Here is a 26,555-nt window from a genome sequence, read left to right on the forward strand (position 1 = left end):
GAATATCAATCCTGCTAAACACTTTCTTTATTCCACTCCGCTTATTCCAATCAGAGTGGAATTTTAGTGGTCACTTTTAAGGCCGTGTGTAAGGTCGAAACCTTTAAGGACTGCCCACTGAATGCCTATAAATTACAATGTACAGCTCCCCTATTCGGACTTGATGATTGCAGCGACCAACAGTATGTTCTCAAAGAATCCTGATGAAAATACTGTCTCCTGGCCATCGCTTCCTACAGGGTCTTTTTTAGGTGCTCAAAAATGTCTAAATAGTATAATAAAATTATACCCCAACATATATGTCATAATGCGAAAATTATAACCCAATATTTGATTTCATTATGTTAAAATGCCCATGCCTTTTGGGTCTGTGTATTGACTCCAAAGAATTCTTATTGAAAGCAATTACGGTTTCCACATTCCGCTCAGTCTCACGCACAGTTGTGTTCGATGTTCATTGAGAGAGGATGGGTGAGTTTGATGCCTTGGGAATAAGAATGGATTTTGTATTCAGCAGAAAATGGCTATCCTTCTTCTGTTAGAGTACTAAATTTCTGTTCTCACAAAGTTCAGTTATAAATGAGAGTGACAGCCGCATTCAACAACCAAATCACCTAGACTGTCGCCACCTTTACTACTCAATATGGTAACAGATGTTATTCACAGCTATCACATAAAATGCATTTCTTTGTCAATGATACTAAAAGTGTAAAAGCCTTAAAATACTGGTTTAGAGGAGATGAATCTGCACAGTCACTCCTGAATTGCACAGTAGGGCTGAGGATTATTACATACTTCCACTTTGTCTTCCAGATAACAGCCCTCTTACTTTACTACATGACACACTGATAAGTGATGTTCAGACATCCCAATTCCCAACACTGACAAGCACCAAGGTAGGCACTCTGGGAATTCAAGGTCACAAGAAGTTACAAGATTCACAAGTCAGAAGAATGTAGTATTGTGTGCCCACATTCTGATTTGTGTTACTTTCTGATTCATTTTGGAATGTCCTCACCACTTGCCAGTTGGCTGGTGGTGGTTTTATTAGGAACTGCATCATAATACAGTTTAAATAAATACAAACATTTTATGGTCCTATGCCTTCCTCAGATAATATGTATATATATATAAATACATTTAGACCACTAGTGATTGCTATCAGGATGCGAAGAGACTTTCTGCCTTTAACGTCGCACCTCTGAATTCAGTTATTAAATTACATTTTTTCTTCTTTTTAGCAACCCCTCCGGCTTACTATTTATTTTTTCTTAATTTCTATTTTGAATCACTCTGGGTTTCATGTGCATTAAAGGGTCATGAAACCCTAAACCAAATTTTCTGAGATTTTATCAGAGGTATGTGTGTTGAACACCATTGAAGACAATGTTAGCATCTGTTAGATTTAATAGTAGGGTGAAAATGGTTAAATTTTAGTTTCTTTCCGCTATTTTCGTCTTCCGGGTTTAAAATCGTCATCGCAGGCTGTGACGTGGCAGCAGGGCCGTCGCTAGTGGGGTGAAAGGTGGTGACAATTATAGGGGCCCCCGCTGCCCAGGGGGCCCCACAAAATCCAGCAGTTATACTATTTAGGCCCCTGTAGTATGAATAATTCTAATATTTATATTAGTTGTATGCCTGAGATTTAAATGAAAACCACAAAAACGTGCAATTTGAGTAAATATTTTTTCCAAATATCTGCTTCTCTTACCTCCATAAAAATGGTTTAGTCCGACCTAAAGTATGTATTAATTATTCAGTCAGAGTCAGTGACAAACATCAGATGGACCCAATAAAATTGTAAGTCCCGCCCCAGCTCGTGAACAGAACCAATCAGAGTTGAGGCGGCAGCCTGAAGATAACGATGAACTTGGTGGAAGAGCAGGAGACTGACTGACTAAAAAATGTCGGGGAAAAGAAAACAAATCAGGGAACCAGAAATGCCAGGAAAAGACGGAGAGGGAGGCAAGGAGAGTGGTTGTATCCCAGTCGATCAAGACATTCTTAAAGACCGGTTATATATTGTTATTTCGCTGGGAATTAGAAATCTACAGTCTGCCGTGTACAGTCATTTTTTATTATCGGTGCGCGCCGCAATCGACCGAATGATTACGTGGTCTAAATTCCTGTCTTTTTACAGTATTGTAACTAGAGTTTTAAAAAAATTACACGAGTCACGACGCATTGCATTATGCATCTGACCTGCCGGCTGATGATATTTAAAACATCGAGAAAACACGAATAAAACACACTGCACTTGGATGAATAAATGTATTCGCTTTATTTAATAATATTACCAGTTCCATATTATCTTTATTAAAAAATAAGACAATGAATGCTTTTATTTTTTTAATTAGACTGCATTCTTGTCAATTTTTTAAATGTTTACTTTTTGATTTATGAATTATAACAGACTGATGGGGAATTTGTTTTATTACTTTTTAAAAATTGGTTTTATTATTATTTAACAATTTCTTGCTTTTTTATTAGTTGTAATTTTTATATAAACATTTAACTTTTAAAATAAAGGTTTTACAACAACATCACCATCTTCTGTTATGTGGGCCTCCGTGTTCATCTATTGTACAGTATATGATATTGGTGGAGGGTGGTGGGGGCCCACATCAATATTTTTTCAGGGGGCCCCGAATCCTCTAGCTACGGCCCTGCGTGGCAGAGCACAGTATAGTGCGTTGATGACTCATCGGTGTCTCATAATTATTAATGAGACTGAGTTTTCATATCCTATGAGAAGACACTGTCTCTTAATTATTCATGACACCACTTGGATCTTTCCAGTGACAGACATGTCAAACTGTGATATCGCGTAGTAGATGAGAGGCAATCATGGGACGCACTCAAGTGTTTGTTTTCGTGGTGCAAAAGTCCAATTGGGTTGAATATGTTTCCCCGCGATGCTGCCCGGGCTAGACTCTGGCTCCGGGCGGTTGGTTTTCCATCAACCACGGACACATCTAACCGTGTGCCGCAAACATTTTTGAGCTTCGAGAATTGGAGAATGGTGGACTTCGCCTTGTTGACAACCAATGCAGGTTGCGTCTTGCGAATGATGCGGTACCAAGTCCCGAGGACTTTTCTATCCCTTCAGGGGTGTGTGTGTGTGTGTGTGTGTCTAAAATGAGAAGTCATCCACCTCCACAGAGCCTTCTTTATTATGGGGGTTTAGGGGGCGCGTAGATATAGGCTATGCACGGAACGTTTTTTTAAGCGGAAAATTAATAATTTTCAAATATATGTATAGTGTCTATAAACAACTATATATTTTATAATGACATTATAATTATACATGTAGCCTACATTAATGTGTTTTCAATAGAATTACGATTACTGTAGGCTTCTAGGCTAATATAGCAGGGCATTCGGTTACTTTTGAAAGGACAATAATAAAGTGTCGTATTTCATAAGACTTTAACTTTGCCAGCTATAAAAAAAAATCTAGCATTTCCTCACGTTTTACCACTGCTTTTAGTGACAGTCGATATGCATGGGATACTGGCGATGACAGTGATGGCCTTACCACACCCCTTCTCACAGCCATCCACGCCCATTTAAGTTGCATTTTTGTGCAGATTGTGAGTTAGACTTGAGCTGAAAGAGGGGGGTTTCATGACCCTTTAATGGCCATTTCCTCTAAAACGACTTTTCTTTCAAAAAGAATCCAAACGTCTCACTTGGATACGGTGATTCTCAAAAGGCTGAGTAAGAAAGCACACGCCTATTTTACATTTCTCATTCAGCAACACTCCTTTACATCTAAGAGAAAACCTCTGGCTTTATCTTGCTTAAACATCCTTGAACTCCGAAACACATACTTCCATCAAAAGAAAGCTGGAATAAATGAAGTCACATTCAGTGCCATACCAACCATGAGCAAAGGGACACTGCCAAAAACCAACGGGTGAAACGATCTCCCATGGGGAATTCACCACTAAAATTCAATGCGCAATGGTTTCTATGGCAACAAGCGACTCTATGCACTTAATGCAACAATGAATCGGAGTGACAGATAATGTGTTGCTCTCTAAATTTTAGCTGCTAATGCCCTTAATGAGTCTGAATGCCAAAATCAAAGAGCAAGCTTTGTGGCTGGCTGTCTTTGAATAGGACTTTTTTTTCCATACATACAGAGTTAATGAGGTTTCAGATCGCAGGTTTACAGCAAAGTATACACACTGCCTTACTCTGTTTGTGTGTGTATTTCTCTCTTTACCTTCCCTCAAGATCATACAGATGTGGTATAACTCCTGTGCTACGATATTAGTAGCCTGACCTACATACATTTTTCACTCTATCAAGTGGATGGAGTTTACATATGTGATTGAGGAATGTTAAATATATATATATATATACATCCACTCAGTTGCTGCAGATTTGTCGGCTGCACATCCATGATGTAAATCTCCTGTTCCACCACATCCCAAAGGTGCTCTATTGACTTGAGATCTGGTGACTGTGGAGGCCATTTGAGTATAGTGAACTCAATGTCATGTTCAAGAAACCAGTCTGAGAAGATTTTAGCTCAGGTAGGCTGTGGCGTTTTTAACGATGGTTAATTGGTACTAAGGGGCCCAAACTGTACCTACTGTAGAAAATATCACACACCATGACACCACCAGCTCCAGCCAGAACCATTTATACAAGGCAGGGTGGATCCATGCTTTCATGTTGTTTATGCCAAATTCTGACCCTACCATTTGAATGTCACAGCAGAAATCGATGACTCATCAGACCATGCATTTTTCCATTTCCAATTTCGCCCAATTTTGGTAAGCCTGTGTGAATTGCAACCTCATTTACCTGGCACCGGTGGTCTTCTGCTGCTGTAGTTCATCTGCTTCAAGGTTCGATGTGTTGTGCGTTCAGGGATGCTCCTCTGCAGACCTCGGATGTAACGAGTGGTTATTTGAGTTACGGTTGCCTTTCTATCAGCTCGAACCAGTCTGGCCATTCTCCTCTGACCTCTGGTTTTAACAAGGCATTTTTTCCCCACAGAACTACCGCTCACTGGATATGTTCTCCTTTTTGGACCATTCTCTGTGAACCCTATAGATGGTTGTGTCTGAAAATCCCAGTAGAGCGGCAGTTTCTGAAATACTCCAACAACCACGCCACGTTCAAAATCACTCAAATCACATCTCAGTTTGAACTTCAGCATATCGTCTTGCCCATGTCTACATGCCTAAATGCATTGAGTTGCTGCCATGTGATTAGCTGATCAGATAGTTGACCTAACAAGCAGTTGAACAGCTGTACCTAATAAAGTGGCCGGTGAGTGTATAGATATACACTCACCGGCCACTTTATTAGGTACACCTGTCCAACTGCTCGTTAACACTTAATTTCTAAGCAGCCAATCACATGGCGGCAACTCAGTGCATTTAGGCATGTAGACATGGTCAAGACAATCTCCTGCAGTTCAAACCGAGCATCAGTATGGGGAAGAAAGTTGATTTGAGTGACTTTGAACGTGGCATGATTGTTGGTGCCAGAAGGGCTGGTCTGAGTATTTCAGAAACTGCTAATCTACTGGGATTTTCACGCACAACCATCTCTAGGGTTTACAGAGAATGGTCCGTAAAAGAAAAAACATCCAGTGAGCGGCAGTTCTGTGGGCGGAAATGCCTTGTTGATGCCAGAGGTCAGAGGAGAATGGCCAGACTGGTTCGAGCTGATAGAAGGGCAACAGTGACTGAAATAACCACTCGTTACAACCGAGGTATGCAGCAAAGCATTTGTGAAGCCACAACACGCACAACCTTGAGGCGGATGGGCTACAACAGCAGAAGACTCCATCGGGTACCACTCATCTCCACTACAAATAGGAAAAAGAGGCTACAATTTGCAAGAGCTCACCAAAATTGAACAGTTGAAGACTGGAAAAATGTTGCCTGGTCTGATGAGTCTCGATTTCTGTTGAGACATTCAGATGTTAGAGTCAGAATTTGGCGTAAACAGAATGAGAACATGGAACCATCATGCCTTGTTACCACTGTGCAGGCTGGTGGTGGTGGTGTAATGGTGTGGGGGATGTTTTCCTGGCACACTTTAGGCCCCTTAGTGCCAATTGGGCATCGTTTAAATGCCACGGCCTACCTGAGCATTGTTTCTGACCATGTCCATCCCTTTATGGCCACCATGTACCCATCCTCTGATGGCTACTTCCACCATGTCACAAAGCTCTAATCATTTCAAATTGGTTTCTTGAACATGACAATGAGTTCACTGTACTAAAATGGCCTCCACAGTCACCAGATCTCAACCCAATAGAGCATCTTTGGGATGTGGTGGAACGGGAGATTCGCATCATGGATGTGCAGCCGACAAATCTGCGGCAACTGTGTGATGCCATCATGTCAATATGGACCAAACTCCCTGAGGAATGCTTCTAGCACCTTGTTGAATCTATGCCACGAAGAATTGAGGCAGTTCTGAAGGCAAAAGGGGGTCCAACCCGTTACTAGCATGGGGTACCTAATAAAGTGGCCGGTGAGTGTAGATATATATATAGCATCTGCCAAATGCATAAATGTCAAAAATATTTGGTGCAATACAAAGGATAAAAACATCATTTTGTGCTCTGCAAAATGAAGTCATAGACGTTTAGAAAGTAAAGTAAATGATGACAGTATTTCTATTTTGGAGGGAGGGAACCAATTTTTTTTTTTAAACATACTGAATAGATCTCTGTATCTCAGCAGACACAGTGATGAGGTATAGCAAATATCAGATTAATGTCAGACTAATGCTCCCCGTTGTATTGATGTTGTGTGTTTACTGAAACACCACCAACAGAGTTCGTATTGTAAATGTAGAAGAGTAAAAATCAAAAAAACTAATTGGCATTTACATCATGACTCACATGTCACATCCAAATTATAGCTTCATCATATAATGTTTTTATAATGGAAATGTTATCATCATCTGTGTATAGATTATGCTCCATAAATCACTAACACATCATTACATTCTACTTCTTGTGTGATGCATGTGCTTCTCATATCGCAGTGACTCACAGCACACCTCTCTAAGAAGCTTACTCCTTGTAGTTTATGACTAGACACTCTGTAGAGATCAGTAAGCTCGGAGATCACCAGGGAATGTGTCAGCACTGCTAAATCATTTTTGCTTGGTCTCACCTTGATATATACACTCACCGGCCACTTTATTAGGTACACCTGTCCAACTGCTCGTTAACACTTAATTTCTAAGCAGCCAATCACATGGCGGCAACTCAGTGCATTTAGGCATGTAGACATGGTCAAGACAATCTCCTGCAGTTCAAACCGAGCATCAGTATGGGGAAGAAAGTTGATTTGAGTGACTTTGAACGTGGCATGATTGTTGGTGCCAGAAGGGCTGGTCTGAGTATTTCAGAAACTGCTAATCTACTGGGATTTTCACGCACAACCATCTCTAGGGTTTACAGAGAATGGTCCGAAAAAGAAAAAACATCCAGTGAGCGGCAGTTCTGTGGGCGGAAATGCCTTGTTGATGCCAGAGGTCAGAGGAGAATGGCCAGACTGGTTCGAGCTGATAGAAGGGCAACAGTGACTGAAATAACCACTCGTTACAACCGAGGTATGCAGCAAAGCATTTGTGAAGCCACATCACGCACAACCTTGAGGCGGATGGGCTACAACAGCAGAAGACTCCACCGGGTACCACTCATCTCCACTACAAATAGGAAAAAGAGGCTACAATTTGCAAGAGCTCACCAAAATTGAACAGTTGAAGACTGGAAAAATGTTGCCTGGTCTGATGAGTCTCGATTTCTGTTGAGACATTCAGATGTTAGAGTCAGAATTTGGCGTAAACAGAATGAGAACATGGAACCATCATGCCTTGTTACCACTGTGCAGGCTGGTGGTGGTGGTGTAATGGTGTGGGGGATGTTTTCCTGGCACACTTTAGGCCCCTTAGTGCCAATTGGGCATCGTTTAAATGCCACGGCCTACCTGAGCATTGTTTCTGACCATGTCCATCCCTTTATGGCCACCATGTACCCATCCTCTGATGGCTACTTCCACCATGTCACAAAGCTCTAATCATTTCAAATTGGTTTCTTGAACATGACAATGAGTTCACTGTACTAAAATGGCCTCCACAGTCACCAGATCTCAACCCAATAGAGCATCTTTGGGATGTGGTGGAATGGGAGATTCGCATCATGGATGTGCAGCCGACAAATCTGCGGCAACTGTGTGATGCCATCATGTCAATATGGACCAAACTCCCTGAGGAATGCTTCCAGCACCTTGTTGAATCTATGCCACGAAGAATTGAGGCAGTTCTGAAGGCAAAAGGGGGTCCAACCCGTTACTAGCATGGGGTACCTAATAAAGTGGCCGGTGAGTGTATATATATATATATATATATATGTGTGTGTGTCATTATTTTTTCCCTCTCTCCTTCTCCCCCGATCTCTCTCCTTTGTTTTTCTCTGCATTTAGGATGTGCTGGTATACATATTTCTGTAGGTGGTAGCACAGGCAAGTGACTGCCTGCTAAGCATTTCTGCTTGCCGCACCTCCGACGGTGCCATTGCGGGTAGCTGCAGGGTCATCAGCCGGGAGCCACCCTTCATTGATGTTTCGCTCCATTATTCCCGGAACATCTCACGGTGGTGGAGCAACAGCAGGGACGTCTCCCTGCCGCCCCCTGCAGCTGACCCTAGGACCCTTGTTTTCCCCACACCTGGTTCTTCCTTCTTAACCAAAGCCAAAAGCTTCCCTGCTCGGCCTCCTCGGCCAGGTCTTTCAAGGCCTTTCTGAGTTTGGGGCCGGTGACTCCCATGCTCTTCAGGAAGTGCTGGGTGGATGCTCCCACGAACCCCCTACAGCCGACTTCCACCGGGTAGCTGACAGCTGACCACCCCGCCTCTCTGCATTCGGCTGTGAGGTTGAGGTACCGATCTTTCTTCCTCTCAAAGGCTGCCTCCATTCCTCCCTCCCACGGGACAGTGAGCTCTGCCAAAATCACTGCCCGGGTTGTGGCAGACCAGAGAATGATATCTGGTCGAAGGTTGGTTATGGTGATCTCTGTTGGAAACCTGAGCTGCCGATCGAGGTCCACTCTCAGGTTCCACTCACAACTGCCTGCCAGGGCTGATCTCTGTGGTTGCGTGATTTTGGTGGCCCCTCCTCCCTCTCTGACAAAGTGGATCGGCAACTCTTGGGAGAGTAACGGTATGGTAACGGATATGGCAATGTTAATGTATTTGGTCCTGGTGGAATAGATCTACTATGCTGCTGCTGCTGCTGCTGTAGAGCAAGTACCGAGACTTGCTACTGCCAAACCATTCGCAGAGATTGCTGTGAGCATGTAAGAAATGCTGCTGCTGCTGCTGCTGCACATGTAACATACATGAATTAACCCCCGTAGCAGATCTATACAAGTGGAGCTAGGGAAGATGTAGGGTTTTGAAAAGTGCACAAATACCAGCAACACCCCAGTATTTATTTGAATGTTGAGCCGCAGCTCATTAGACGCTGATGCAACAACAACCAATCAGCTGTGCCATGTAGAGGGAAATTCTTTTGAAAACATTCAAGACATTCCAATTTGACATCATGTGGCATATGGCAAAATAAATTATATTCCATACTCATGAATTGAAAGAGAGACTATTCTTAAATTATTGTTGCTCATTCCGGGTTCCCATCATATACGGTATCTTGCAAAACTTCAAAAGATGGTAAATGGTAAATGGACTGCATTTATATAGCGCTTTCACAGACCCAATGGCCACCAAAGCGCTTTACATTTGCCTCACATTCACCCATTCACTCACTCATTCATACAGTTTGCGCAAACAGAATGAGAGATGGGGATATCTTATTTTTGCATTTGCCTCAGAGGCGAAAAGCTAAAAAATAAGATGCTGAAGATTGTACTCCAACATGACAAAATAATGGCTTTGTGGTTGTGTTTCTCATCTTGGTGACTCTCTTCAAATCTGAGGAAATGGCCTAGCATTCGCACTTAAGAGATGCAGATGAGACACTGAGATTCTGACTCACCTCTTTCCGTTGCTGGTATATATCTCACTATTTCACGCTAGCAGTTTCTACCAGTGTCAATAATAAGGATGCAAACACACGAAAGATCAGTAATTTAGCAACGATTGAAGTACTATCACGCAGCAAACAATATGCAATTTTCTAATAAAACACATTGTTGCATTTGGTTTAACAGGGGAAGAACCGGAGCCATTATCCATTGTACATTTTGATAATTAAATTAAGTGAGGCTTGCAAATTATTTCGCCAGGCTGACATGCATACAAATCAGCTTGTCATATTGTTTTAGAAATACAAGACCATGTCAAACTCGAATAGAGCAATAGGGAACAACATTTGAATTGTTTATTATCACAAGACTATCTACTGGTTTTGCTGGTAGGGGACAGAAAAAAGTATGCAAGGAATTTAAACTACTTCATATATGTAGATATAGTGTACTTGTGTGTGTGTGTGTGTGTGTGTGTGTGTGTGTGTGTGTGTGTGTGTGTGTGTGTGTGTGTGTGTGTGTGTGTGTGTGTGGTTTCCATGGTTACTCCCTCCTGAGAGTTGCTGTTCTTGCTAAGTTAAGGATGACAACCCAGTGTATGTGTTCCCATGGTTACTCACTCCAGATTGTGGTTCTTCTTTGCACGGTTATACAGAGAAAGGGTTTTTCCATGTGCGCATTCATGCATGTGCATGCGTGTCTGCATATTTACAAATGCAATCTCATGAGCTCATATTCAACAGTCGTTTTGCGCCAAAAGTACAATACATTTCAATGGATTAACTCTTGAACTGTAAATGTGCAGGTGCATTGTTCTCCTCACTCACTCTGTACCGTAGCAGTCCTGGTGCAGTTGTAGAGGATGGCGAGCTCTCCGAACACTTTCCCCGGTCCCATGGTGCAGAGTTTCATCCCCTCCTTGGTCACCTCCACCTTGCCATCTGAAAGCAATCAGAAGGCAAATCCTTAAGTCCATTGATGATGCTCTGTTCATGAAAGTAAGCATGACAGTCTGGAAATGCATCCGTGCCAGTCGCCTGGATTGGACCGAGCCTGGCCTAATACATTCCAATAACAGTCTCATTTCATTAGGCCAGCAGACATGAGCAGAAGTTTCGAGGAGAGTGGGGGAGGTGAAATGACTGGGAAAGGTACGAGCTCTCTAATGTAATGGGCACTGGGAGAAATAGGCCAGTGAAAAGTGGAAAAAAATAAAGGAGTGGAGGATTAGCTAAATATGATGCCTAAACTATTAGATGAGATGCAGTGAAACCATACTGAGAGGGCCTGGGACTGTTATTTCAGGATTAATGTGTAAGACACACGTAACTCCTCTGCATTAACTCATGGGAAATTCAACAACAGGCTTGGCTGAAGAGCTCATCTGTCACCTCATGCAGTTTTCGTATTATACCAAAGCTTCCGAGGGCCCTACTTAGAATAAAGTAGGTCTGAGAAAACGCTTCCGGCTAAATGCTGGCAAAAGTAAGGTAGCAAGTAAAAGCAAAGATGTTTATGCCGATATTTACAATCTGATGTTATTCACATAAAAGGCATGCTGGGGGTGATGAAGGTTTTGTTGTTTTGACAGTGTTGCGGTCGGAAGAGTGTCATTAGAGATACACCGGTCGGCTGGCCATAAATCAGAACCGGATGGTTTTTGCTCCATTCCAGACTTGAAGACAAGCTTTATTGCAATCATTTCCCAAAATGTCATTTGTGCGGAAATATTATGGAATCTCTAAACAGGACGTTAACACAGGCCAGAGACGGTACCAACCAAAAAAAGACGCAAAGAAGAGAACAGAGCCACGCCAGCAGAGCAAAGGCACCAGTGTTGGGGGTAACTTGAGTTATGTAATCAGATTACTTTTTCAAGTAGCTAGTAAAGTGCGCATTTCTTTTAAAATTGACAACAAAATATCTGAGTTACTTTTTCAAATAAGTAACGCAAGTTACTTTGTTTTCGCACTTGTTGACTGACAGCTCTCTTGTCCCCATGTTGAGACAAATCGAAGTGCAGAGGCGTTGTGTGTAAACATGACGGTTATTGAGAGAGAGAGAGACATCTTTATTCACATACATACTAATGCCAAGAACAAAGAAGATGATCAAGTATGTGAACTGGTCCCCAAAGAAGCTCTAAAGCTTATACTCGGGGGCCATAACAATCAAAGTAAAAAAAGTAAAAAGCAAACAAAAAAAAAAAAAAAAAAAAAAAAAAAAAACGATCGCAGATGTGTGACCATACATAGAAAATATTTCATACAACATTCGTACAACAAATAATAGGGGATCCCATTTCACAAGTACAGTTTTTCTTCACAGTGTACCATGAGATTATAAAATTAATACTGACATACATACAAAGTAAGAGATAATACATACTTCAAGAAAATTAATACAGACTCAATAATTGTTTCTTGAGCTTTTGTTTAAAATAAAGAAAAGAACTTGAATTTTTTAAGTTTTCATCCAGGTCGTTCCAAATCCGCGGTCCCCGGCACACCACACTCATACCAGTGCTTTTTAATCTCCGTTTTTTTCCAATAATAATGTGCTTATTTCTAGTGAGGAAAGTGTGCCGGGGATAGCGAATAGGAACAAGTTCACACAGCCTACCATTTAGTCCATTGACCACCTGGTACATAGTACATGCATTATGAAATTTATTGTGTTCACTTAGTCTTAAAATACCATACCTAAGAAACATAGAGCAAGTTGGAGCATTAAAATCAGCCCAAGAAATGGCACGAATAATTTTTTTTTGCAAAATTTCTAACTTTCTTAGGTAAGTACAGTAAGTGTTGCACCATATGATATTGCAGTAGTTTAAATGAGGTTCAAAGAGGGTTTTATAAAGAGTGATTAATGTTGCACGAGGAAACAGATATCTAAGCTTAAAGAACAGACCAACATACTTTGATAGCTTTTTAATAAGGTATTCAATATGGTGTTTAAAGTTTAGGTGATCATCTATAAAGACACCCAAGAATTTAGTCGTCTTTACTCTCTGTAGTTCCTCTCCCTCTATTTTAATCTGTAGATTTAAATCATCAAGTTTAAGTTGTTTTTTATTTGAACAAAATATTATGTAGTTAGTTTTACTAGTATTTATAGACAATTTATTTACTTTAAACCAACTGTCAACATTTTGAAGCTCTTTGTTAAGTAGTTGTTGAAGTTCAAGTTCATTTTATTGTAGTTCTAGACTAATGTGAGCTTGCCTTTACTCATCTTACTTGCACAAAAAAAGATTAAATATCCGTCAAAATGAATAGAATCAGAATATTATGTTAAATAAAACATAAATTTGTATGCATTTAATCTCACTTTATTGACCAATGTACTTGTTTCTGACCTTCGATAATTCAGTTAAAATTAAGCAAAAACGAAAATTGTATTGGTCAAGTAAGTGTTAAACTTTTTTTCCTGCATCGTATTCTTCCGTTATCCAGAATGGCAGCAAAGCTGAAAGGTTTGTTTGAGCTGCACCCTCTAACTGTACAAGCGAGGTGAGGTGAAAAAAAAAGCCCAGGTGAAAAAAAGTAACGCAAAAGTAACGTAACACATTACTTTTTCTAAAAAAAGTAACTAAGGAATGAAGGAATGACTTTTTAAGGGAGTGACACAATATTGTAATGCATTACTTTTCAAAGTAACTTTCCCAAACACTGAAAGGCACCAGGCACAGCAAACTCGCAGTTCGCGATGCTCGAAATATAGTAGGGATGTCCCGATCCGATCACTCGATCGGAAATCGGGCCCGATCACGTGGTTTCAGACTCGATCGGAATCGGACGTTACCTCCCGATCAGGACTCGGATATATGTAAATTAGGGGTGTAACGCGGTACATGTATTCGTAATTATTGAACCGTTTCAGTACGAGGGTTCCGGTTCGGTACGCATACAAACCGAACGATTCCTAGGACCATTTTTCCTGCAGACAAAATCTGCGCTGGCGCGACCACCACAACGTTGCGCAACATCAAATGGCAAACGTAATGAAAGCGGAATGAAACTGCGCTTCTCATTATATTGTGCTTAACGGACCATTTATCAGTTCGGACCAGCAACATCTGTGCAGCGCGAGATCAAGCGACACTGTGCTAAGAGATCCAGTGAAGAAAACTTTTGAATTCGCCACTGAAGAAATAACATTGCTGCGAGATCTAGTGAGAAGCATTCAAATTTCTCCGTTATTAACCGTAGATCTCTGTTAGATCAAACAGCGCTGACGTGGAAACCTGGAGAAACATTGTGCCGTGAATGAATTTAATGTGCCGTGAATGAATTTAATGTTGCACTTCAAAACTCAAATATTATATATAATTTAAATGTTATTTTTAATGTGATTACCAAAACATTATTTGTTCATCCTTCAAAGATTACCCCCATTTATAAACCTGAAAGTTTCAAGATGTAGGAAAACTCAAACTTATTTAAAAATAGTTTTTCTTTTAGTAAATAGGAAATTTCTCTGGCATTTCTTTCTTTTTGCTGTATCGTATCGAACCGCAAATTTTGTGAACTGTTACACCCCTAATGTATATATATTCTCATTATTTTTTTTATACACTTTTAAAACATTTTTATTTTTTGTTTACATGCCTGCCGGGTATTTTAAGTTGAGGTGCTATTTGTTTTTATATTAGACTTTTTTTTACTGTTGCACTAAAGTCCAAAAGTGAAGATTTTATGTTATTTATTACTTGATTGTTCAAGCTACCTCACAGAAGTGCTCTGTTTGTTAACAGAGTTGTTGAATGTTAAAATAAGGTGAATTAAATAAAAAATATGGATCCTGGATCTGTTTTATTCTTTTTTTATGTATTATATAAGTATCGGATCGGGACTCGGTATCGGTAGATACTCAAAATCAAATGACTCGGACTCGAGGGCAAAAAAAACCTGATCGGGACATCCCTAAAATATAGGAAGAAAAATTGGAGGTGGGGATTTATATGAATGTACCGTTTTGTTCCGAATTCAAGATTATGTTATTTTCTTGGAAATGCATCTGAAAAAATGGGGTCGTCTTATATTCGACGTCGAAACTTTTGCATGTCAATAATACACCCGCACCAATAGGTTGTGCCAAATACTGAGACAAAAATTTAGTTTCCCCCAGGACTGATAAACGCAGCGGAGTCAAACTACTCTCATTAAGCAGTAAAGAAAGACGCTGTGTCAGAGTGTAATGTTAGAAGATGACGAGCCCAAAAAGACAGTCTTAAAAATGCTAACAGTCAAAGAAAAGCTTACCGCGTTTCTAAAAGCGTCCGCTTTGGCGAAACTGACAGGCAAGTGTGTCTGAAGGCCATGTAGTTGTCATCCAGCTGAAGGCACTGGAAATCGCCAAAGAGCTGAATTACCTACCAGCGAGGCCCATCATTTCTCATTTCGGTACTGATGCACTTGCCTGTCAATATCCTCGAAGCGGCCGTTTTGAAGCAGTGTAATGGATTAGCATTTGCCCCCCCCCCCCGACTTCAGGGAGAAACTGCTGTCTTTTCAGCGCTATGTGATCGGCCAAGGGAAAAAACATGCATATCTCCTGGATCAGACAGGTAATGCGGATCAAACACCGTGTTTTTTTGACATGCCAGCACTTGTCACTGTACATAATAAAATTGTGTGATTGTTGTTGGTACATTTTACCAGTATTTATTTACCATTCTTTGAATACAAAAATGTAAAATTATTTTAAAATAAAGTATTTTCTTTTAACCCCTTAAGTGTCACGGGCCCACCGGTGGGCCCAAATCCTTTACATTTTTAAAACAGTAATATCCCATACTAAACCTAAACTAATCTTGACAAACTATATATCATTTGAAAGCTTACAATCTCTAGTTTCCATATTTGGTGATATATTTTTAAAATAAATTACAGAGGAGCCGTAATTTATCAATTTGCAACAATAATATTTTCATACTCTTAGACCTTTATTTTGAAATAGTGATGAACATGAAAAATCATGAAAGAAGGGTAGAAACCTCAGTTTGTTTTCATGCCAAGAGTTCAAAAGATAGCATCAATTCAATTATTTAAAAAAAAAAGGTCTGAATTTTTTTTTTTTATATAAAGAAAAAAATTATATGATGTGGCAGGAAGCTAAAATGCACATGCGTGTTCTTTTTATGTTTCTTAGAGGTTGAAATCATATCAAAATCTGCCAAATTTCTCATATTACTTCTGAATAGGATGTCTACTTCATAAATTGTATGAAAATTGTGGAAATAATGGTTCCTTTCACTCAAAACACATATGGAAATGGAGGCGCCCTTATATGGGCAGTAATGGAGTCTGGTTGTGACCTAGTGAAAAAGTTTGGTACTGCGCCCAAACAAAATCTTACTGAAAGCTCATTTTTTGAGATATCAACCTAAAATTTGAAACACAACTTGTTCAGATTTTTGGCTTTGATTTTTTTGCCGTTTTACAGTCGCCCAGGTTTTAAAAATATGTATTTTATATAAAATATGAATAATTAAATTTTTTACATTGTACATTTTCATAAACTCAAACTTCTATAACTTTTTTTCTGTTTCACTTTCTTAATTTATTTCACTTCTACAAAAATCTGCCAAATGTCTTCTTTAAAACAAGACCAATCTTACGTCTATATTCCAAAGCATTCTTGAATTACAACCATTTAAGTTCGAAATGTGCATTTTCATGTATATTCAAAAAAAGGGCGGTGACACTTAAAGGGTTGGGTCTCCAAAAAGGTACATCTTGAAAAAGAGAGAGGGGGGGTCTTCTTATATTTACTATTTGGAACAAATCAATGGTGTTTTTGTGAGTCTCTTAGGCAACATTTATTTGATCAAAAATATATTTATTAAAAATAAATATTATAAAAAAAATTGTATGAAATATTATTACAATTTAAAAGAACAGTTTTCCATTTGAACATATTTAAAAATTGTATTTATTTATGTAATTGTGAAGCTGAATTTTCAGTATCATTACTCCAGTCTTCAGTGTCACATGATCCTTCAGAAATCAGACTAATATGATGATTTGCTGTTTAATGTTTTGCTGGAAAAATATATATTTTTGTGGGAACCGTGATACTCTACAATACACTATTCAAAAAGTAAGATAAAAAATAAATACTTGTATTCAGCAAGGACACATTAAATTGATCAAAAGTCATAGGCCTAATAAAGACATTTATAATGTTACAAAAGATTTCTATAAAAAATGCTGTTACATTCATCAAAGAATCCTGAAAAATTTGGACATTTGACAATGAAGACTAAATAAATCACATTTTAAAATATATTCAAACAGAATACAGTTATTTTAAATTGTAATAGTATTTCACAATAATAGTGTTTTTCTTGCATTCTTGATCAAATAAATGCAGCCTTGGTGAGCATAAGAGACTAGTTGTGAGTCAAATTGTAATCAGCTGAAAACAAACAGTAAGGGTCCTCTCCACCGGGGGAAAAGATGCTTATCTTCTTCATCATACTTGATAGGCTAGTCTGCAGCTCTGATGCTATCAGCAAGGCTAATCCAAACAGGCTACAAATACACTGGCCCAGAATCAGTTTGCAGTGGCCCTATTCTCCTGCCACCTGTGGTCTGTCTAATGACGGATCTGAATCACCACTGGTCATCCCGAGCTCTAACAGCACGAAACAAACATCCACTTTTAAGCCCACCATGCACACCGGCCAACTCATTCAATGTGTGCATACAATGCTAAACTTTTTTTTTAATGTACAATTTAGATAAAAACTGAACATCTGGAAGAGATAAGTTTTATCAGTCGATTCTCAGAACTTTGACTATCAGGTTTGAGTCAAGCCAAGTTGTGGGCTTTGGTCTGTTAGTCTTAGTAAATATTATAAATAAATAAAAGGAATCATGTGGATTTCCTGAACACGGTAGTGGCTAGAAATACAGATCATGAAGTAATTTTATCAAAATGCAACAACCAACAATGGATAAAATCAGGTCCCACACTCACTAAAAAAGTGATTACCAAATACTTCACAATCTGACTCAGATTCATTGGCTTAATGACTGTAACAAGCTGATTTAGAAATAGTCAAGTCAAAGCTACTGGTTGGCATTGGCAAGCTAAAATGACATTGTTTACTTTACAGTATGCCACTTAGCTAACTGCGCAACCATAACTTTGAGTTTAAAATGCATTAAAAAAATTCAGGTATGATTCAGGAGTAAAAGATATAAAACATAAATATCACACAAAGGAGATGTGTGCCAATGAACAAGTCGGCCTTGTTCTTCACCCCTTTATATACACATCTGGGATAATATGACAAATTCTAAATCAGCTAATTGTCACGGACGGATGATTAGACGTAGAGGATCTTAAAATGCAGAGTGAACTTTATTAAACACATGTGTATAGTCCCACATAACGATAATCCAAAACAAGGGAAAGGCAACGTAACAGCGTGTATTAACACAAACGACACCAGACAATGAGGAACTGAAACAGAGGGCATTAAATACACATGAACTCATGAACTAATGAGGGACAGGTGTGAGAAATCAATCAAACTGACTAACCCTGACAACATAACCATTGGTGCGTCTCAATCAGCTCCCTAATTCAGTAGTGCGTCTCAATCAGCTCCCTAATTCAGTAGTGCATCTCAATCAGCTCCCTAATTCAGTAGTCAGGGCACTGATCAGGGAGTCAGACATTTAAAAGGCTGTCTCAATTGAAGAATCCTTCCAGGGCACCCTAAAAAGTCCCACAATGCACCGGGAAAATCTGAGAGCATTGCTGCTCACTATGCTCCCTTTGAAGCACGAAACTTAAAGGGTTAGTTCACCCAAAAATGAAAATTCTGTCAGTATTTACTCACCCTCATGTTGTTCCAACCCCGTAAGACCTTCGTTCATCTTCGGAACACGAATTAAGATATTTTTGATGAAATCTGAGAGCTGGATCACTCCTCCATACTAGTCCATAGGCTTCTTCAGGGATTGAACTTTCCTGCCTCGAAAAGTTATTAAAGACATCGTTAAAATAGTCCAAGTGACTACAGTGGCTCAATCTTAAGTTTATCAAGCGACGAGAATACTTTTTGTCCGCAAAAACAAACAAAAATAACGACTTTATTTCAACTATTCATTTCCTTCTCTTTGGGCCTCTAGTCAGTTAAACTAGTGTAATTGCGTAGAGCTACGTCACACGTAGGCTCACTATTGGCCGACGCTGGTCATGTGCGTGATGCGTGTGACGTACAACAACAGAAGCTTACGCTGTTACACTAGTGAACTCACTCGAGGCCCACAGAGAAGGAAATGAATAGTTGAAATAAAGTTGTTATTTTTTTTATTTTTTTTACAAAAAGTATTCTCGTCGCTTGATAAACTTAAGATTGAGCCACTGTAGTCACTTGGACTATTTTAGCGATGTCTTTAATAACTTTTCGAGGCCGGGAAGTTTAATCCCTGAAGAAGCCTATGGAGGAGTGATCCAGCTCTCAGATTTCATCAAAAATATCTTAATTCGTGTTCCGAAGATGAACGAAAGTCTTACGGGGTTGGAACTACATGAGGGTGAGTAATTACTGACAGAATTTTCATTTTTGTGGGTGAACTATCCCTTTAAATCACGTGAGTCAACTCACTACATGTAAACACACGATAGATGTTTTTAAAAATACAACCATTGTTTTATTATATTTCAGCATAAACATACATCGCTAGACGTATACGTAACAAGAAAAGTATTTATCATAATGTACTTTAAATAATATAACAAGTAATGTCAGAAAGATATCAAGCTCTGCTGTTGTTCATAAATACCAGTCGTGATGTTGTACAATGTTAACTGTTGCATTATTTCCAATTTAATTATGTTTTTATTCTTGCAATTCAGCAGGTTGTATGTTGTAGTTTTTCAGTGTCAGGGTTGTAAATAAATCTAAATTAATTTAATTTAATTTATTCTAGTTAAGCAGTTGCATAGTTGCATGATGCCATAAGAAAATAGATACTAGAAATACTTTACTAATGTCATTGTAAACTGTAACTATTCTAAAGTTTTTATAACAACACTAAAATATGATTGCCTCTGATTCAATATGGATCTCACGTAAGGACATGTTGCTTACAACAACTTAGATGAGCTTTTAAGAACAGAATAATCCAGGACTGTGTCAAATCATCAACAATTAAATCCAGCTAGCTCAATTTCCGACATGGAAGAATGGTACCCTGTTTTATATGACATCAAACTAGATTTTGACACGCAAGTTTGAGTCAAGTCAAAAGTAACAGCAACTCGAATGTCAATGTCAAGTCTCAAGCATTCAAATTTCAAAGTCACACTTTTTGAGTCCACAATGAAACCAGCACCACATAATACATCAAACCAAAGGTCCTGCCGCTACAGTCTCCTCTTAAAGCGTAAAGGTGTATTCGATTTCCATCATGTTCTGATGGCTTTATCTTGGCAAGGCAATATGAGGAATGAGACCAGGCACAAAAGGAGGATGTTGTTATCAGGGAGCTGTGACTATCAGCCTGAAGTCTATTGGGCAGGTCATGCTGACTTGTGCTCTATTATCACTGAATCCGCAACCAAGGGAAATATCCTACTATTACTAGGACGGAAAATGTGGTACTGTATGCTTTAGGGCCCGGAGACAACAAGATGCGCATGCAAAAAATAATGCTCTGTATTTTCCAAGCTGATGCTATAATATCTGCAGAAAAAGGTTCTTCAGATGACTAAAATGTTCTTTACACTAAGAGGTTTTGCACATGCATTATTTTAGACTAGTGGAAAGAACATCTAAAACACACATTTAAAGAGATAGTTCACCCAAAAAGGAAACTTCTGTCATCATTTACTCACCCTTGTGTTGTTCCAAACCTGTGAGACTTTCGTTCGTCTTCGGAACACAAATGAAGATATTTTTTTATAAAATCTGAGCCAGTTCTGCACACTCCATTGACAGCTACCAACTACCACTTTTAGAGATCGTAAGATTTTCTGAAAATTCTGCTTTTATTAACAGCACAATTATACACTGTTTCATTGCTAAAATATTTTCTGTGCATTTCATCAAATTTGCCAAACAATAAAAATAAAAAAAAATTAAATTACAACACAACTAATGTAGATAAAAAGCTTGTTGGCTTGATTCAGAGCGTCAATGGCTCTGGGAATAAAACTGTTCCTCATTCGTATATTACGAGCATAAAATGCCTTATACTGTAACACCTCCCAGACTGGAGTAGTTCAAACATGTGATGAAGTCCTTACAGATGCTGATTTAATATAATCATTTTGTTAAAGCAGCACTAAGTAGGAATTCCGTTTTTGTCAAACAGCGACCCCTAGAGTCGCTGTGGAGTACTTGTACTGTTGTGAATAGCACTCACGCAGAGATGGCTCGCACTCACGGCCGGATCCCCTCCCCCTGTACACCGGTACCTGTTCAGTAGGATGGACGCTGTAACGAGTGGAAATAAGGTATGGCCCCTTTAAGAGCTGCGCGCGCCCTGTTTAACTGTCGGCAGTCTGTATTGTATGTGCACCTCGAACACCGCATGTATACGGCGTCGGGTTATTTCTGTTTGATGCTCATTTTATCAGAATAATATCAGATCTGTTTTTTTGCCGTAAAGCAATTCGTTACCTCGCGAGACCTGATATCACACGATACTTCCTAACACTGAGGCCGGCGGCCCAAAGTTGCAAGGGTGGTTTTGCGGCTCACATGCACCAGGGGGGTGCGAGACGACCACCATTCAACACGAAATCAGTAATATAAACATTACAATGACTCCAAAGCTGTTCGGTTAAGGTAAAAAAGTTACTTAGATCACCTTTAATATTGCCTACTGTTTTCTAATAAGCTATACTACAATACACCGAGGTTCAAATAATATCTATTTGCACTTGGTACAAATAAAATGTTGCTATTTTCCACTTAGTGTAAATAGCATCTATTGCTATTTGCACTTATGCAGACCATGCATCTCGCCGGGAAAGCGTGATAATTTCAGACATTCCGAGTGACCTGTGGCATCTCTGATGGTTTTGTGTAGGAGTCCCATTGCAACGCTCTCATGTTAAAGTGCCTCTGTGTTTGAGGAATTCGAGGAAGAGTGGTGTTGATCGATGGAACGGCCACTCGTACTTTCAGTCTGTATTCAAACCTGTTTGTTTCATCTCACCCTGAACACACTCCCCTCTCAAGAGCATATCACATGAGAGAAGAACAAGAGGGCAGCATCTCTTTTCAGCACACTATTCTTTTTTTTAATATACAGCATATGTAGCCTTGCACATACATCTCATTTCATACAGTAGAAAAAAAAAGAGGTATGAACATGTGAAAGAGTTGAGCATCCGAAAGCCATGTTGATAAAAAAAGGCTTTGCATCTAGGGCAGGACTTGGGTCCTTCAGCATGTAAAAGATACAGCACAGCTGGAGTAATCCATGTTCAAATATATCTCCACTCTGACAAAAAAAAAAAAAGTTATTTCATGCAGGTTTTGTTAAGGTACTTATCACCATTGAAGGCTGTCCGTTTTTACAAAGACGACATTATATTCTCAGTTCATGTTTGATTTGAGACTCAGCTGATCTAAAACTGATAAAAGAAAAGGAGATGTGAAAAGTAATGAAGCTGTGAACTCAAATAAATTCAAATACAGCCATTTGGAAACAGATTTTACAGGAATGTTTTCATTTATAGTACCTATAAACTCAATTTATGTTGAGATTGGAATTTATATTTGTCACAATTATGTTCATTTTGTTTTTGTTAATGGACTTTTAGTTTGTAATTCTTTAGTTCCTGGTTTCCTTTGTCTTATTTTACCACCACACCTTTGTTACCATGGTCACTGTTATTAGTTCATTTTGGTTTCCGCTGTGTTTGATTAATTATCTTGTTTATGTACGTTTACGTGCTTCTCTGCCCTGTTGGATTCTTACTTGTCTGGATTATTGATATTAAACTTTGTGTTAGTCCTTATTTATCATCTTTGTGCCTTCTTCTGCAACACACCGTGACAATATTTAAAAATTCAAATATTCAGACAAATATTCATCAAAATTAATCTGACAAAAAAAATGACTTGAAAAACCCATGTCAACAAATTTTTTTTTTTCATCATTTTGCACATTATCGTGATATAAAATTTGCGATTAAATATATTCATGAATATGAAACATATATTGCGATTAAAATTCATGAATATGAAAATGAAATACTGACTAAACATTTTTATCAAACTATTATAATTATAGTTAGTTATTTTTGAGATCCTCTGCTGACTAACATTCAAAAGTTAAAGGTCAAAAGTTTAATGTTTTTGAAAGAAGAATCTTATTGTTCACCAAAGTTGCATTTGTTTTATCAAAATACACTCAAAAGTACTAATAAAACTCATTTAAAAATCTGTTATATTAAACTACAGTACATCTTTTTACATATTTTTAATTTTTCTGTAATGGCAAAGCACTTATTTGAAACAACATAACATCCTCCTTGAATCTGTGCTTTCTTTGATTGTATTCTACATACGCTTCCTCATCAGAGAAGTACCCCAGGGTTCTGTCCTCGGACCACAGTTTTTTTTTCCCCTATCTACTAGATCACATCTGCTAGATTCCTTAATTAAAACACATACCTTTCCCATCAATGATATTCTCAATTCCAAATCTAATATCCTCTTCTCTATCTCATATCTCGGCCAGTATTAAATTAGATTAGAATGTGGATGTGAACTAAGGGTCAATTTTTGCAAGACTGAGCTCATCCTACATGACGTCCCTCACACAATATCTCGTTTTAATGTCACACAGGCATCAATACCCAGTGTGAGTTTTTTTCTGGATGACCAATTGACATTCAATGACCACAGTACAGTCACTGCCTCTATAAAGATTTATTTTCCACTTGAAACTCTAAAATTGGTTATCTTGCCATTGTTGTTATCAAGTAGGCTAAAATAATGCAACATTATGGCAGAGAAAACATCAGTTTGAATATTGTCTAAAAAGCTTAAACCAAAGCTAGATCTTGCTAACACCCCTTGGCTTGGCTAATGGCTATGACCTGAAGATCTATCCAATGTATTGGCTCATTATCTCAGGCAAGAACACACAAATTTGAGCCTGTCAGCAGGGGCTCCAGCTGGACTCAGTGGTTTGGTTCTGGTCCAGCGATGACCTGTAGCTGTGGTTGATGCCAGGTGTAGAGCTGACATCCACCAATGGGGTTTATCCAACTCCTGGATGCTATCCAGCTGATCCCAGCCCTTCAGACAGCCGGCAGCCCTAAATCACATGTGTCATCTGCAGACTGGCAAACATGGCAGTGAATTAAACCAGCTCAGCCTCTGGAAAAAAGCTGCCGCGGTGTCATGCTGCTTACGGTTAGCGCCATGGTCTCATAGCTGTCCAATTACATTGGGTTTCAAATCTGGCAGGGCTGAACAATTAATTAATTAAATAACTGAGATTACAGCTGCCACAATTAACTTATCATTAAAAGTGACTATTTCACATTCCATTCTATTTGGTCCCGTTGTGTCAAAAATGGGTTTCAATAGAGAAGTTGAGCATTGTAACCAAATCACAGACATATCCATTGAGCACAATGCATTGGCGCCTCAAAGATGTTTAAATGTGTTTAACCCTATCAGTAATAAACAGCAGGTCCATAAAATAAAAGTATTTTAAAGGTCCATTCAGTAGTTCTTTAGCTAGTGTTAGAATCATTGTTATTCGTGCACTTAAAGTATCGATAACTCAGTAATGTTAGAAACTGCACTGCAATCTATCGACAAAACACGTTATGTAAATTACCCTAAAAACTAATGAGTTTTAAAGAACTGTCTACTACACAATAAATTATTGCCTTGGGCATCACGACTCAATATTTTCTTTGTCATCAAATCTTTCCACCTTGTGTCATGCCATACCAATGTTTATGCTTGGTTTTTGTCTTTGTCTGTCTTTGTCTTCTGGCTTCAGACCTTTTCTACTTCTTCAGACGTACAGATACTTATTCTCCCGGTTTCTAAAGCATGATAATAACTGTTTCATTGCCTAATTTTTGCTCTTCGCATCACCAAAAAAAGGAAGCAATACTTTCAGAACCACTGAACCAAGCAAAGCGAATATACTGTGCTTTACTACAATGACTGACTCCTACACTCAATGCCATTAGTTACAATGCCAAAGCAGAAAATTGCACTTACAAATCATAATCGTGCGAGATTTCCTTTCTCTAAGTTGAGTTCAGGCTAACATGTGAAGCACAAACTCAATTAGCAAACATAATCACAAAGAGGACAATTTGCTTTAAAGCTTTTTACTGCTCCATGCAACATAACAAAAATTGTTAGGAAAACAACGTTACAGAAAAGAGATTTCCACGTGGGCTTAAAAGCATATTCATAAATGTTTCAAAATTCAGCATTAAATACAATTATTTCTAGATGTAGGTTGCTTTGTAATGGATGCTCAGGAAGCGCTGTGTGTGTGGGGGGGGGGGGTTTCGGGGCACTATATTAGCTCCTACTTAAGGTCTAATCCAGCACAATAGGAACTACCAGTGACGTAAGTGTACGTTGATTTGCCAAACACATGCAAAACACAGGCACCCACCATTTGTAAAAAGCAGTGTAAACAGTTTATAACCTATATATTAACTCCACGAACATTGGAAAACAGTGATAGATGGACCGACATCGAAGTCTAGGCACTTCTCAAAATTTACACAGAGAAATGAATCCAACACGACTTTGAAGGGATCAAGCGAAACATGATTATGTATTTCTGCTCCACTAGCAACATTGGCATCAACCACATGGCAAACACTATAATACCTTTTTCGTATATGGTTTACTTTCTTTGTTTTAAGACGGAGAATGGGACACTGTGTACTCAGACTCTGGTGTTCTCACCGATATTCAAAATAAAAGTCCCGCACAACAATCAGAGTGGCAGGACATAAGTGACGGCTTACATCACTTAAGAGTTTCTACAGGCAGTTCAAATGCAACCAGGAAAATTTCCCTATAGGGGACTATCTGGTGTGAAAGCCCCTAAAGATAGTAATACCAATCATTTTTTGACCATGTGGGGAAATTTTTTTGGTGCCCATGAGGAAAAAAGTAGGCCTATATAAATCATACAGAATTATGGTTTTTGCAGAAAGTTTTGATAGGGTTAGGGGATAGAATATACAGTCTGCACACTATAAAAATCATTATGTTTATGTCCTCATAAAACATGAAAACGTGTGTGTGTTCATGTTTATATTACATTGTGGGGACCAAATGTTCCCACAAATATAGTAAAACCTGAAATCACCTACATTGTGGGGACCAGCCAGCGGTCCCCATGAGGAAAACAGCGTATAAATCATACTCAATAATGTTTTTTGAAAATGTAAAAATGCAGAAAGTTTTGTGTGATGGGTAGGTTTAGGGATAGGGGCAGTGTAAGGGGACAGAATATACAGTTTGTACAGTATAAAAACCATTACGC

At 38.9% G+C, this 26,555-nt stretch overlaps 1 protein-coding gene across 2 annotated transcripts in view; it reads right to left on the bottom strand.

Annotated features, from left to right (window-relative positions):
* Positions 1 to 26,555, bottom strand: part of prkg1b (protein kinase cGMP-dependent 1b) — a 175,240-nt gene that overhangs the window by 102,704 nt on the left and 45,981 nt on the right. For both annotated transcript variants that reach the window (XM_056245936.1, XM_056245935.1), the window contains exon 3: positions 10,857 to 10,970. In XM_056245936.1, the coding sequence (XP_056101911.1) occupies positions 10,857 to 10,970 (114 nt within the window). The remainder of the gene's footprint in view (positions 1 to 10,856; positions 10,971 to 26,555) is intronic.

This window comes from Rhinichthys klamathensis, unplaced genomic scaffold, assembly GCF_029890125.1.
Source record: "Rhinichthys klamathensis goyatoka isolate OS25496 unplaced genomic scaffold, OSU_Roscu_1.1 h1tg000035l_1, whole genome shotgun sequence".
Classification (NCBI taxonomy): Eukaryota; Metazoa; Chordata; class Actinopteri; order Cypriniformes; family Leuciscidae; genus Rhinichthys; species Rhinichthys klamathensis.